The sequence below is a fragment of the Dipodomys merriami genome, unplaced genomic scaffold (genome assembly GCF_024711535.1).
Source record: "Dipodomys merriami isolate MVZ:Mamm:240054 unplaced genomic scaffold, mDipMer1.0.p SCAF_14, whole genome shotgun sequence".
In the NCBI taxonomy this organism is placed as follows: domain Eukaryota; kingdom Metazoa; phylum Chordata; class Mammalia; order Rodentia; family Heteromyidae; genus Dipodomys; species Dipodomys merriami.
This window is the reverse complement of record NW_027202715.1, coordinates 25,561,118-25,575,647: the sequence shown is the minus strand read 5'-3', so window position 1 is coordinate 25,575,647 and position 14,530 is coordinate 25,561,118. Positions and strand designations below refer to the sequence as shown.

Below are 14,530 nucleotides of genomic sequence, written 5' to 3'. Positions count from 1 at the left end.
GGAGAGGGAGAGGTTAATCAGAGCCTCCCCAGGGGGAAGGAAGTCCAAGTCACCACCCTTCACTACCCCTCAACCCACTTGCATTGCGTTTCCTCCCTTCTGAAAATCACAGGACTTAAATCTCATTTGGGTACCATAGCCATACTCCCAAGGATGCACTTTGCTTTTGTTTTCTCCTGTAGCACTAAAGCAGAAAAGGTCAAAAGTTATGTATATAGGACCATACAAGATGATGTTAAGTGAAATGAATCCCAAGATAGAGACACGACTGTTTTTTTCTTTCTTGCTATTGTTTTTAACATATTTAAAATGCACTATGAGATTTTTTTTTTTTTGCTTCTTTAGTATGTGCTTCCCCCACAGTATAACCCTTGTTTTCACTGCATTTGATTTTGGTGCCCTGCATCTTGTATATACATTTTTCTAATTTGGAGAGGGGAAGGGGAACAACACAATGCTGAAATAAGGACATAGGTTTATCCATTGTAACAATGAGATGTACAAGATATCATGTTGAAAATGAACTTTACAACTTGGGGGAAGGGAGGGTTTGGGAAGGTGGGGAGGGAAGGGATGGTAGGGGATAAACAGAGGAGGAGGTAACAATGCTTGATAGAAAATGTACTCATTACCTTACTCACGTAACTGTAACCCCTCTGTACACTGTTTTTACAATTAAAAAATAATAAAAAAGAAAAAAAAGCTTAATTTTCTTTGGTGTTTTAATTTTAGCCACCCTCTTTCAGACCAGCAGACAGCAACGATGGCCTAAGGATTCTAAAGATACCTTGAATATCTTACCTCCTGGCAAACTCGGTACTGGTCGATCGCCCAAACAGTTGGTACATGGGTGGCCAGCAGCTGGTACTGCGTCAGTGTGGTATTACATGCCCTGGCACAGATCAGACGTGTCTTCCCCACAGCATTGTCCCCCACGACCACACACTTGATGGTTTCAACGTTGGGCCTTTCGTAGTCCATGTCAGTGTCCATTTATAAAACTCTGCAGGAGGAAGATGGATGCCACATTAGACACACAGAAGCTTTCAAGAGCAATCCAAAACCAGAGGCGCTCAGAACAGTTTTGCTTTTGTCCAACCACGTCCTTGGGAGGTATGCAAGCCTAGGCAAAGAAGCTCAGAAGTTCGTATGAAGCCTAGTTGAACCTCAAGCTTTCTTTTTATATCTCACCAAAGAACAAAAACACCAGACTGTTATTTTGACCCCAAACAGTTTATTCCGGTTAACATGTTATTTTCTCCTTGGTTTTCTCTAAACATAACCTGCCCACTGCAGATCTGTCCAGGCACTGTAAGGACAGCTGGCACACATTTATAGCTCACTTAAGTTACTCATGTCTGTGGGCTGGTAAGACTGGTCACCTATAAGTTAACCTCTGAGAGGGCACTGGCTGTACTGACAATATTAGTGCCTACTTCACTGCCGTGATCTTTGAATTATCCAATATCTGTTGCTGAGAGGCAGTTTTCTAAAAGTGCAAAGCTCTTAGACGACTTAGAGGGGAGCCAAGAAAGAGCATAGGCTGTAAGATCGCTTGATGTTCAGAAAGAATAAACTGAACTGACACACTGAATTGAAATGCCTTTGTATAACTACTTAAAGATGTGTACCAAAAAAAGAAGAAACTTCAGCCTGAATCCTGAAATATTAACCAAATTAGCTTACATTCCTTCATTTACTTACTTACATGAATCAAATTAATAAAAATATTTTAAGAAGGCTTATTATACAGCGAGATTTTTTGTAGACTTTTTCTTTTTCTTTTCCTTTTCTTCCTTCAAGAAATCTGAAACATATGGTAAAGAATGCTTTTGCCAGGAAGAAGAGCCAAAGACAGCTAAAACGGGGTTGGTGAATATGGGATAAGGAGGAGGAGGAAGAGGAAGAGGAAAAGCCACTTCAGCCTAGCTTCTCTGGAGAAAGTCTCTCTATGTACCAGGAGCAGCCTCAGTTCAGGTAGCATCTGCATGGCAGACTGAGTTTGCAATCTGTAAGATTTTAATGAGCTGTAACTGCCCTTTTAAGGAAATCTATTAGATGGAAAAAACTGATAGATGGTCATTTTTAAGGAGCACATAATGGTTTTACCATGGTAAAGAAACCATGCGGAGTTGGGCATCAATATCTATCTTGCTGTGATCATAGCTACTCAGGAGGCTGAGATCTAAGGATTGTGGTCTGGAGCTAGGAAAGTCGATGAGTCTCTTATCTCCAATTAACTACCAAAAAGAAAGAAGTGGAGCTATGGCTCAAGTGACAGAGTGGTAGCCTAGAGTGAAAAAGCTTCAGGACCATGCCCAGGCCCTGAGCTCAAGCCACAAGACCAGCACAAAAACAAAACAAAACAAAACAAAAAACAGCCCAAAGAAACTGTTCTAAGGAGAGACTACAGCAAAACTAGGTTGAATTCCACTTGTGTGAGAAAAATGCTAATTAGTGGGCTAAGGAACTACATGAAAGGAGACAAGGAATCATATTAGGAAGAACACATTTTCACATTTAGGATGGTTAGGAGATGGAATTACCACCTGAAATGCCATCAAGGAGGTGTTAAATCCAAGGGTAGAGGACAATTTGGCAGAGATGGGGAAGAGTGATCCCAGGAAGCAGATGTAATTAAGGTTAGGATTTTCTCTGTGGTTCCTACATCATGAATAGGCTGAATAGATAGGTATCTGTGGCCTACCTGGCAATGCCTTTTCTGAATGTTTTGGGTGGAGTCTTCCACAAATTTCCAGTTTCGATAATCAGTCAAGTGTAGTGACTTCTAAAGTTGAACCCTTTTAATACTGTGTGTTAAAATTTTGTGGTATTTTCACTTCCTTAACAATATAAAGTAGTGAAAAGAATGAATCTGGTATTAGACTAATGTTTTTTAAATACACTCCAGGGAATATGGACACTGGAGATGTTTGGTTGTCACAATTTGAAGGGCTACATTGAAAAACTATAGGTTATTGGAAGGCAGAGGCCAAAGATGCTACTGTTTAATATACTTCAATGCCCAGACAACCCTTCCACTCAACCCCAAATCACCTAATTCCAAATGTCATAGTACTGAGGATAACAAGTAGCACTTTAGATGGCTGAGAGTTTGAATCCTAACCACCCCGCTTTCCAGCCATTTGACTTTGGATGCATTCTACTTTCAAGGCCTCAGCCTTGCCATCTGTTAAGTGGGAATTATAATACCATCCATCAACCTGAGGTTATTGTGAGGATTAAAGAAACAGAACTCATAAGTCCCTCCTGCAGTATCTGACATATTGTTGGTTTTAAAAATTATAATTATGTACATAGCTGTTGACCTTTTCTGCTTGTCTCATAAGATTATCCTAGACTAATATTAGTTATTACAAATAAGGGAAACCATGGGACCTATGTTTCTTTGGGTCTGGCTTACTTCACTTAATATAATTTTTTCCAAGTCTTTCAACTCCTAACAAATGGGGCAGTGTCATTCTTTTTGATGGAGGTGAAAGCTATGTACATAAGACCATATGAGATGAGGCTAAGCTAAATGAACCCCAAGATAGGGACTCAAGAGGTTTTATCTTTGTTGCTATTGTTTTTTAATGTATTATGTGATTTTTTTTTGTTTCTTTTGTGTGTTCTTCCCCCATGGTATAACCCTGTTTTTTTTTCACTGTATTTGATTCTGGTATCCTGTATCTTGTATATACATTTTTCTAATTTGGGGAGGGGAGGGGAAATAACAAAATGCTGAAACAAAGATACAGGTTGACCCACTGTAACAAGGAGTTGTTCAAGACACTATGTTGAAAATGAACTTACAACTCCGGGATGGGGGTGGAGTTTGGTACTGAAGATGAATGTTTTTAGATGACAACAAAATTGACCCAGGTGGAAAGCCAGGATTAGATGTAAACTCAAAACACTTAATAATGACGAAGATCTATAAAAACGGTAAAGTTTAGAAGCACTAGCAAGAGTAGTTCACTGAAAATTGAAGAATACAAACACAAGATGGCACATAGATGACCTCAAGCAAGGAAAGATGAACAAGTTTCAGATGTAAAGAAAGAGGCATAATAAGTTAGAAGAAAACAGTAGGGGGCTGGGAAGGTGGCTCATTGGTACAGTGCTTGCTTTGCATGCATGAGGCTCTAGGTTTGATTCCCCAGCACCACATAAGCAGAAAAAAAAGCTGGAAGTGGCATTGTGGCTCAAGTGGTAGAGCACTAGCCTTGAGCTGAAGAGCTGAGGGACAGTGGCCAGGCCCAGAGTTCAGGCCCCACAACCGACCAAAAAAAAAAAAAAAAAAAAGAAGAAGAAGAAAAAAAGAAAACAGTAGGAAAGGAAGGTAAAACATTTTTATATGGCATTTATAGATTCCAATAAAAATGGCAACAATTGCTAATACTGTTTGATAAATAGCAATTGCTATTACTATGAGGTAGCCCAAATCAGGAACACATATTCCATTTGGAGTCTACAACTTGGAAGTTAGGTACAGCATTTTTAATGTCCAAAGTGGTTAAAAAAAGCATGTTAGTCCTTTTGAGAGTAAATCTGATTTTTCAAAAATAGAAAACATTATAGAAAACTAATCCCTAAACCTGGAGAAACGTTTAGATTTAATAAAAACTGAGATATGATACTAAGAATACAGCACTGGTTTCCTTGTGGGCTTGCAAATTAGCTCTGATTACTAGAGAAAATCCTCTGATTGCTGGAGGAACTTCCTAAGTAATTTTTGTCACCAAAACATGGATGGAAAAGCCATCTAGCTCTTACAGAAGATTTGGAGAGGGATAGAAACCCTTCAAGTTTGATGTTAAGGCTATGGTTATAAAAACTATCATCACCTCACTTATTTTTAGACATATTTCCTGTAGGCCTAAGAAAGAATTTTTGAGTCCAAGGTAAGACTAACACTCATGAGTCTTCTAATCCCTGATCTAGACCAAAGTAAGTGCTACAGGTGCTGAGCTGGTGCATCTGGGACAATCCGTGAGGGAGAATAAAAAGCAGAGTGGAATGAAATATTCATAGCCCACATCACTCGCTACAGATATGGAATTTCCAGGAAGCCTTGCAGAATTTCTAAATACTGAAATTCTTTTATTTGGGGGTAAAGATTTCTTTTTGTTTTGTGGTAATCAAACCATCATTTTAACAAAGTGAAATCTCAGCCAATGGGGTAAACTCATGTTCTACTTGCACTGTTGTAAATCAGTTGTTCATCTGTTATACATAAACAAGTAAACATTAAATGATGGTAGTGATTATGAAAATATGCAGTTCTCTCCTTCTCTACTCATTATGGACTCTAATTTATTCATATCTAGCTCTCTTATGGTTGAATGAGCTTTTAGGACCATCTGGATAATGACTATCTGGCTCTATGATTTTCATTTACCTAGAATGAAAGGAATAAATATTATTCATTTAACACAGTTAATAAATGTCACCACCATAAATCCTGCTGAAGGAGGCCCTGTAGGTTTTAGATACATACCCAGAGAGACAAGAAAGGTAGAAAAGAAAAAGTTTGGAAGAACAAGCACTGGCAACCTGTTACAAGGTCGGTGTTGGTATCGTCTTACTCCAAACTAACTTGAACTTCATTTGTGTGCTTGAACAAATGCTTAGCACATGGATACCAAGAGTTAGAATGTGTCCCGAAAAGACCTACCTGCACATTGTCTGGATGTCAGAAGCATTAAGTTTATTTAGAAACCACAGGGGAAGAAGGTGGTGTGGAGCCTGCTCAAGTGTCTCTGGATGGCTACTGCTCTGGATACCGGGTGTTTTCAATCCACAGAGCTGCCTTAGACACGTGTTATCATGATCTCCATGGTTATGCAAGGCTAAGGAACATCCAGCCCAGGGTCTGTGTAAGACCAATGAAATCATTTCTTAACATCTTTGCATAATGAGACCTATATTTCTCTTTGGCTGCCTGAGGTCTGTCCAACTGTACTGATCATTTTATATGAATTATATAAATATCTAAGTGGCCTGTGGCAGAAAACAGGCAGACTGTACAAAATCCCATCCTGGGTGAGACTATTCCATACCTTCTCTGCCAAAATTATTGTCCTCCACTATATTTCAGGTGACTACTTCCCACTTCCTGCTACCTCAGTGTTTATAATATGTCCACAGGATGGTGTATTCCACCCCCCTGCCTCCCAGTTTCTTTACTTCTCCAGTGCTGCGATTCTCAACACTCTCTGCTCTACCCATTCATCCTTACATCCATGTACTGGATATCAGGCAATGCCTGACCAACATTTCCCCTCTCAAACACCAAATTTTAGAATCCCACTCTCAGAGTAGAGCACTGCAGCAACTCACATGGGCTGTTGTAGTCTATTTCCCTTCTGCTTGAACTTGTTGACTGCCTGGCTAAGAAGAACATGGTGGAAGGGAGTGCTAAGTAAGTGCTAGCATGTAGGTCTCTGGAGGTCCTAGACTTCCCACCTTCTTCATGCTGTTCTAACACTACCTTAAAGCTAGCAGGCAGAGGCTGAGAATTCACATTGAGAACCAAAGCAGCCAAGATGATGGCCACCACTAGATGCCAGATAATGTGTAATTATCTTGGATGTTCAGCCTAGTTGACATTCTATCTGAATGTATTTTTATTAGTAAACCCAAATGAAGTCAGCAGGGACGCATCCAGATTTCTGAGGATCACAGAATATTGAGAAATAGTGTTATTGTTTGGGGGTGCCTACCTTTGAGGTGGTTAGTTAGGCAGTAGTAGTTAATAGAAACACATCCATAATACCTTACAAAAAAAATCTGATTTTTAAAACATTATTTGCTAGGTTCTGGAGACTCATGCTTATAATCCTAGGTACTAAGGAGGCTGAGCTCTAACAATAGAGGTTTGAAGCTAGTCAGGGAAAAAAAGTCCCTAAAACAATCTTCTCCAATTAACCAGCAAAAAACTGCAAGTGAAGCTGTGGCTCAAGTGGTAGAACACTAGCCTGAGCAAGAAAAAAAAAAACTCAGGAACAGTCCTTGAGTTCAAGCCCCGTATTGTCACATAAAACAAAACAAGCAAACAAATCATAAACATTATTAGCTGATATGCCATGCTTGGTAGATCGTCTTTTATGCCAAGGGTAGAACATATACTCAATATATATTAAATGTGTGATAGGCAAAATGGTGACCCTTTAATATCCATGTCTTAGTCCTTAGAATCTGAAAAGATGCTCATGGCAGGAGAAACTAGTATTGCAGAAAGAAGCAAGATCTCTAATCAGATGACTTTAATTTAAGGAGATTGTCCTGTTTTTTTTTTTTTTTTCTATTTGGGTTCAATGTAATCACAAGGTCTTTGTAAATGTGGAAGAGGCAGGCAGGAGATCAGAGTTAAAATATGAAGATGCTTTTTTGCTGGCTTTAAAGATGGAAGAAAGGTCCAGAGAATGCAGGTGACCTCTAGAAGCTAGACAAGGTAAGGGAACAGATTCTCTGCCAATGTTTTAAGTTCAGTGACATCCACTTTAAACCTCGGATATTTAGAACTTGTAAATTAATAAATGCGTGTTGCTTTCAAACATTAAGTTTTTGATAATTTGTTACAGCAGCAATAAGAAACTAGCACAGTATGCTTCAGGGACACAAAGGGCTGCCTTGAATTCCGAATGTTTATTACACCTTGATACTTTTACAGATGCCATTCTTTTTTTTTTTTTTTTTGTCAATCACCCTCTATTTCTTGTTTGGCTCAGAATTAGAATCATTTTTTTCAAACCTAATTCATCCATCATCTCTAAAAGCTTTTCATCTTCCTCACAGACCAAATTTACTTTCTTGCCTGACCAATGATGGTTAGAGGAGAAAACTTGTGAATTTTTTATTTTTTATTTGTGGTTGTATCTTCTGAGAGCCATCTCATACACTTAATGATTTTAAATATTTCTAGGGTACATTTATGTGCTAAATAGTTCTCTTCTATAAAGGCTTCCTGCCTACCTCCTCTGGTTCAAAGGCCAACTAATTTAATAGTGACTTTCTCTAATAGAGTCAATCACAGCTTAAAATATAGTGATGTAGCTGAATGTGCTCTTTAAATCTCTTCTCTTCCTGTGGTGGTACCTCAAGCCCACCTGGAGTCCTTCAGTTGATACTTTCAAGGTATTTGGTGTCTATTTTATATGCAGGCTCCTGGAAAAGTCCATCTATTCCTTCACACTCTACTATTACATGACCTTTAGAGCCTAGGCCCCATAATTCACTATCCAGTGACACTGTGGTTGATGAAATCTAAGGTGTGCTTGTGTGTCCCAATAGGTGCACTTAAGTATAAGGGCACAAATTGAATTCAGGTGATGGTAAAGGAATGCCTCTAATAGAAGGCCCGATATGAGGGCTAGGAATGTGGCCTAGTGGTAGACTGCTTGCCTAACATGCATGGAACCTGGGTTGGATTCCTCAGTACCACATAAATAGAAAAGCCTAGGAGTGGTGCTGTGGTTCAAGTGGTAGAGTGCTAGCCTTGAGCAAAAGAAGCTCAGGGACAGTGCACAGACCCTGAGTTTAAGCCCCCTGACTGGGGGGAAAAAGAAGATCAGATAGGAGGAATGGCAGGCAGGAATGGCCCCATTAGAGGCTTCCTGTCTGTTATGAATCACATGCCAATAGAAGATATTAACTCTTACTATGGCTTCTGCAGTATCCCTAATTTTAGTTGCTATTGTGATCAAGGCACGGAGAGCAATCTAAGGCACATAAAAGTGCCTGTGCATTCAGTACTCCATTCAGCTGACATAGATAACCTGAGTGATACTATTGAATCTCCACTTGTTTGCTTGTTCCTTCCAAAAGCATATAACCTAAACTTCAAGAAATAGTGGAGTTTGGCTATTAAGAAATACCAGTAGAACAAATTTTGGAGTATTTGAAGGGTTAGTTATGACAGAAAAGCTGAGAATTTTATATTGTTGACAGAAACAGAAGGGAAATGTTAAGAGTTGCATAATAGCTAGCCAGAAGCCAAGCTTCAACTCTGCAGATTTCATTAGCCTGAGCTCTTAATCACCAGTCATAGGCAGGAGGGAGCTGTTTTACACATAAAGTAAACATCTTGGCTGGAATGGCAAACGAGTTCAGAGCTGGAAAAGAGATGGTAAGGCTAAGCTGGACTTCCTCAAGTCCAAATTTCACAGAACTAAATCACTAGCTTAACCTTTCTTCCTTTCAAAGGCCACAGAATTAATCATTTCAACCAATAATATCTCTTTTCAATTGAGTGTTCTGATTTAAAAAAAAGAAAGGCAAGTAACAAGATACTGCATCCAAGTTCATGTATGCAAGTAATACAGAGCCACCTTTTGATGCTCGAGAGCACTGTTTTATATATCCACTCATGATCCTCTCCAGAGCCCTGTGATAACTAGATGCACACAAGGCTGTGCTCTCTATTTTTATTTAAAACTCAAGGTCAGTGGGGAAAGTGATCCAGGAATAGAAATGTGCTTTCTCGTCTACCTCTCATGACCTGAATGAATACTGCCCAAATTTTAAAAAAATAAAATAAAACAACTTTGTGAAATAGAACCTCTGGATCAGAATAAAACCAACGTTTTTTAAACACTGAATATACGGTAACTGATGTACAGTCAAGATACTTCCACGTCAATGTTTGAGCTCTGAGTAATCAGCACACCTTATATGTGCTGCTGTGATTTGGGGGAACAGGAGACAGAAGTTAAATCAAGAAGAATAAGGTGATTTTTTTTGTCCATGTGTATGACTTTGTATTTCTAACATGTTTGTGATTATATAGACTTGTTAGAGTTGTTATTTCCAGTCTTTACACTGGAAAAATAATTTATAATTTTAACTAGCATTTTTTAGTGATGAGATTTGCATTTATTATTTTATAATGAGGCCAGGGGTGAGTCTTGTCCTCACAGACTTCAAAGTCAGTTCGGGGAGAACAGATAGAAGGCAAATGAAAACCACACATTTGCTAAGTTCCTTGAAGGAAAATAACAGGCTTTGGTGAGAGAAAACATCACAGGTAGAGGCATGAAGGTCAGACAAGAGAGACATCTATAAGGGGACCCCATTTTTCTGCTCACCCAAGACCAAGAAAGGTTCAGTCTAGAGGCAGAGGAGACATCAGGCCAGGGTTGCTCAAGTGACGGTTGCTAGGAAGAGATGAGATTAGAAAAGCAAGCCACATCATCATACACAAGGGCTTTTATGCCATCGTCAGGGATCTGGGTTTTATTGCAGATACAGTGGGAAGTGCTGAAGTGTTTCAATCAGGGAGTGACAGGTACTAGATTGCTTTATAAAAGTATCACTGATATTACAAGATTGCTGGGCAAAGAACATATTGGGTTAGAACATGACTATTGGCAGAAGGACCGATTTGGAAATGCGTAAAGTCTCCAGTTCTCCGGGACAGAACAGATGGTGGCTATGACCAGGGTAAAATACGCAGAGGTGAAGTCAAGTGGACAAATTCATGTTATATTTTGGAAGAAGTTCTACATCCTTTACACTGTCTTCTAGGGTATTTATCAAATGCTGATTTTCAAATGCTGATTTGTAAGACAGATAATTACCCATCTATATATATATGCATATATATATTCTATTTCCACCTCACTGAGATGATAAATTTTTGGTGAAAAAAAATGTATTTCTTAATGTTCAAATATTTTCCTGGTGCCTTGCCTCTTTTGCAGCCTTCAATAAATGTTTGTTGAACTTGCAAACAAGCAACTCCTCACTTGGCGCTAGGAAGCTTGCAGCTAGGGCTGGCAGATGACTTGCGCGCTCTCTCTCTCTGTCTTTTTCTCTCTCTGTCTCTGTCTGTCTGTCTGTTTCTGTGTGCCTGTCTGTGTGTCTGTCTGTCTGTCTCTCTCTCTAGTGATTGATCATCAAACTGTGACCTCCTAGAACAGCAGCATGTGGCTAAGGCTGTAGTTGGTGAGGGAAACACCTTAAGGGACATCTGTGTGGCTCATCATGACAGCGGTATTGACAGATGGCATTACACCCATGGTTGTTCCCTAACAGGAAGTGTATCAGTAATCACAGGAACCACCAAGGACCAAGGACCAGGTTCCATCACTTTCTAGGAAGTCAGGGGGCAAGACAGCACTCCAATAAATGCACGCAGGATGAGTCAGGGAGTCTGGTGTTAGGAAAATAAAAGAATGCATTGTTCATTGTGCTCTAATGCCTAGAACCAATGCATGACTCTCAATAATATTTGCATATAAAAATGATCATGAAGTTCTCATTCATTTTTAGACTAACTCAGGGTAGTTTCCAACTTTTCATCGTTTGGCTGGAAAAGAGAAAAGGGAGGCTCATGGAGAAACTACATATGGAGAATGATTTATAAATGATGTGAAAAGAGTTCATTATAGCTCTACAAGGCCCGTGTTGTAAAATGCAATTAGCTGGATTTCAGGGTAAGATAACAATAAATGCACAGATGCCTTGGACTCCTGTCCACAAATTACATCAATGAGATTAGCCTTCTTTTATCCAGACAGAAGACTCTAGGCGGAACCAGAAACTAAGGATTAGAACTAGCCAGAAACTGGAAGGCTGTGATCCAAATTCACTTCCATGGGGCCAAGGGAGAAACACTGAAAACCAGCACACTGCTGCTTTCACAGGAAAAGACCTGATTCAAGCCAGTCTTTGCCTTCTGACAAGTCTTTGCCACAGGTGCCCATATTCTAGAGTAACAAATGCTGCATGGACTTGGGGTGGTTGGGAAGCCGGTAGAAAGCCATTGGGAGTCTAGCAAGCTGCCTTTGGCATGGAGTAATCCCCATAAGTGCCCCAGCTGAAGATGGACCAGTGACAGATATGACAGTATGAAACTAACTCTTTTTGTTCTGTTTTCTCCCTGGTCTCCTCAATTAGACCCTCTGTTTTGACACTGTGACACAAGTGACTGACTCCTATATCATTAATGCATTAAAGGTTGGGTGGCAGTTTGTAGTCCCTAACAGAGGACAAATATTGGGATATATTCTGTACTGGTGACATTTTTCACTAATATCCTTATGTCTCTCCACCAACTCCACATCCACTAGCTTCATTTACTTTCTCTGGAATTGGATAGTTTCCTGACCCTATCAGAGCTTTATTTTTGACCCTGACAGAGCCTAAGGTTAGACAAACATTTAGAATATACTTTAACTCTTGGACAGCATAAATACTTTGTTTTGTATGGATGGAGTAGGCAAGTGCCATCCAATATGTGATCCATTAAAACACTGAAGTATAGAAGGGAATGAATAACTATCTGAAGGAAGGGAGGAAAGATCTTGCATTGGATGAGAAATAACAGTACCTTAAAAAATATCTGATGTAAAAGAAGCCAATGCATAAATATAATAAATAGAAGTTGAAGTAACAGAACCATGTGTGAATGAAAATGAGGTAAAAGACCATGCATGAAATACAAAGTTGTCAAGTTAAAAAGTAAACACAGTAGCAACAGCATACCACAGACTTGAGAATGTAGTGAAGTTAATTAGTGAAGAATAGACCAGACATGAGAAAGTCTCTTTAAATGCATAAGTAAAGGTCATCTGAAAATGATGTGACAGAAATGATGAGTAGAGTAGCTGTCCAAATGCAGTCTCCTGGACTGTAAGTGTTCCTGAGAAACTAGGCAGGGAAGAAGGATTTAACAGCGTAAAAAAATTCCCACTTCTGGGCTGGGAAGGTGGCTCAGTGGTGGAGTGCTTGCCTTGCATGCCTGAGGCCCTGGGTTCGATTCCTCAGCACCACATAAGCAAAAAGAAAAAAGCCTGAAGTGGCGCTGTGGCTCAAGTGGTAGAGCCCTAGCTTTGAGCTGAAGAGCTGAGGGACAGCGCCCAAGCCCAGAGTTCAGGCCCCACGAAAGGACCCTTCCCCCCCCCCCCCAAAAAAAAATTCCCACTTCCAAAAAACGAAAAACAAAAGAGAAAACAAAAGGAAGGGCTTTGGAGAAAGTGAAGGAACAGGAAGAAAAATCAAAGCAAAACTCCAAAGGTACAAACCTTTCTAGTAAAATGTGTAAACATTGATGGCAAAAAAATGTGAAAGGATTCTATCAGTATCTTATTAAAACATCTTCCAAAACAGTCTAAGGAAATAATAACATGGACAACCATAAATATCAGCCATACCTTGTTTTTGTTTCATTTTTTTTTACTTTCAAAAGATTGGTGTTTAATGTTTTACTCGCCTCTTGTTTTTAAAATCTTTTAAATTATTATAAAGGTGACATACAGAGGGCTTACAATTACATAAGTGAGGTAAAGAGTACATTTCTTTTTGGACAATGTCACCCCTCCCCTGCTTGCTTTCCAGGTGTGTTTTTCTTTTCTTTTCTTTTCTTTTTTTGATAGTTTTGCATCCCTGTGTGTGCATTTTGCCTTTTTTATTTAAGACCTTAAAAAAAACATAGCAGCAAATATCTACATTAGGTCAAATGGATATATATGTGATGGCAACCTAAATTATGTTTAGATATTTGAGACTCAAGGAAAAACCACAGGTCCTTATGAGAAATTAAGTTGCTCAAATATACAAAGCGCAATGCATAGTGATAATTGGAAAAAAATAGCTTTAATGTATGAACACTCATATCAACGGAAAAACATAAGACCAACTTATATTAGTTATTTTTCATTTGGTTACAAAACTATATAAAATTATCTGCAAAAGGTAACAAGGAATGCAAAATGGGCAGCTTTTAGTAGTAATAATGAGTCTTAATAAGTCATAGCATATGATAAACATGAAGAAAATCTTTATAAGTAGACGGAAAAATTCATGAGAACAGTTGAGATACAGTATATGGGGTGAATGAATGTCATACTAAGAGAACAAAATGAATCATTCTATATGGAGGATTTGAATAATTAATAATGGATTAAATTAGCAGATACCCCATGTATTCTCAGACCAATAAGAATTTTCTTTCAAGTGTTTTGCATTCACTGTATTAGAAGGACAAAAATCCCCTTAAGTATAAGTTGTATGAACCAAATTCTCAGATCACAAATCAGCTAATGAAAAACTAAAGGAAAATTTTACAAAAAAAAAAAAAACCCAAAACCAAAAATGAAACAAAAAAACCACTAGCAACAGCAACACCATCCTTACATACTTTAACAATACATTCTGATATATCCATCTAAGGAAATAACTATAAATGGTTAAGACCAAATATAGAGGACATCTTTAGGAAGAATAAGAAAAAAGAAAGAAAAGAATTTAAACACATGACAGGTGGGGCAGTAGTTAATTAAGGCACTTGCTATGACATCAGACAAATTACTTAACCTAAGCCTCTGTGTCTTTACCTGTAAACTGAGGATAATGACCTCCTTCAATGGGTTCCTGGGAAGGCTAAGTTAGATAATTCTTGTAAAATACTTTAATCCCTGTGCCTGGCATTAAGAGATCAGTGAGTCTGATGTACTGAGGTTGTCATTTAAGTTACTTGAAGAGTGTATAACCACAGAGAGAAATGCTTATGCTACACACTAAA

The 14,530-nt window shown here is 38.8% G+C and overlaps 1 protein-coding gene across 12 annotated transcripts in view; it reads right to left on the bottom strand.

The window, feature by feature from the left end:
- Positions 1 to 14,530, bottom strand: part of Rhobtb1 (Rho related BTB domain containing 1) — a 129,086-nt gene that overhangs the window by 38,946 nt on the left and 75,610 nt on the right. For 11 of the 12 annotated variants that reach the window (XM_070021033.1, XM_070021036.1, XM_070021035.1 and 8 more), the window contains one exon: positions 802 to 1,003. In XM_070021033.1, the coding sequence (XP_069877134.1) occupies positions 802 to 993 (192 nt within the window). In that variant the 5' untranslated portion in view covers positions 994 to 1,003. Of the gene's footprint in view, positions 1 to 801; positions 1,004 to 10,091; positions 10,111 to 14,530 lie in introns of those variants that run through there. The other variant, XM_070021044.1, reaches the window with a different exon arrangement.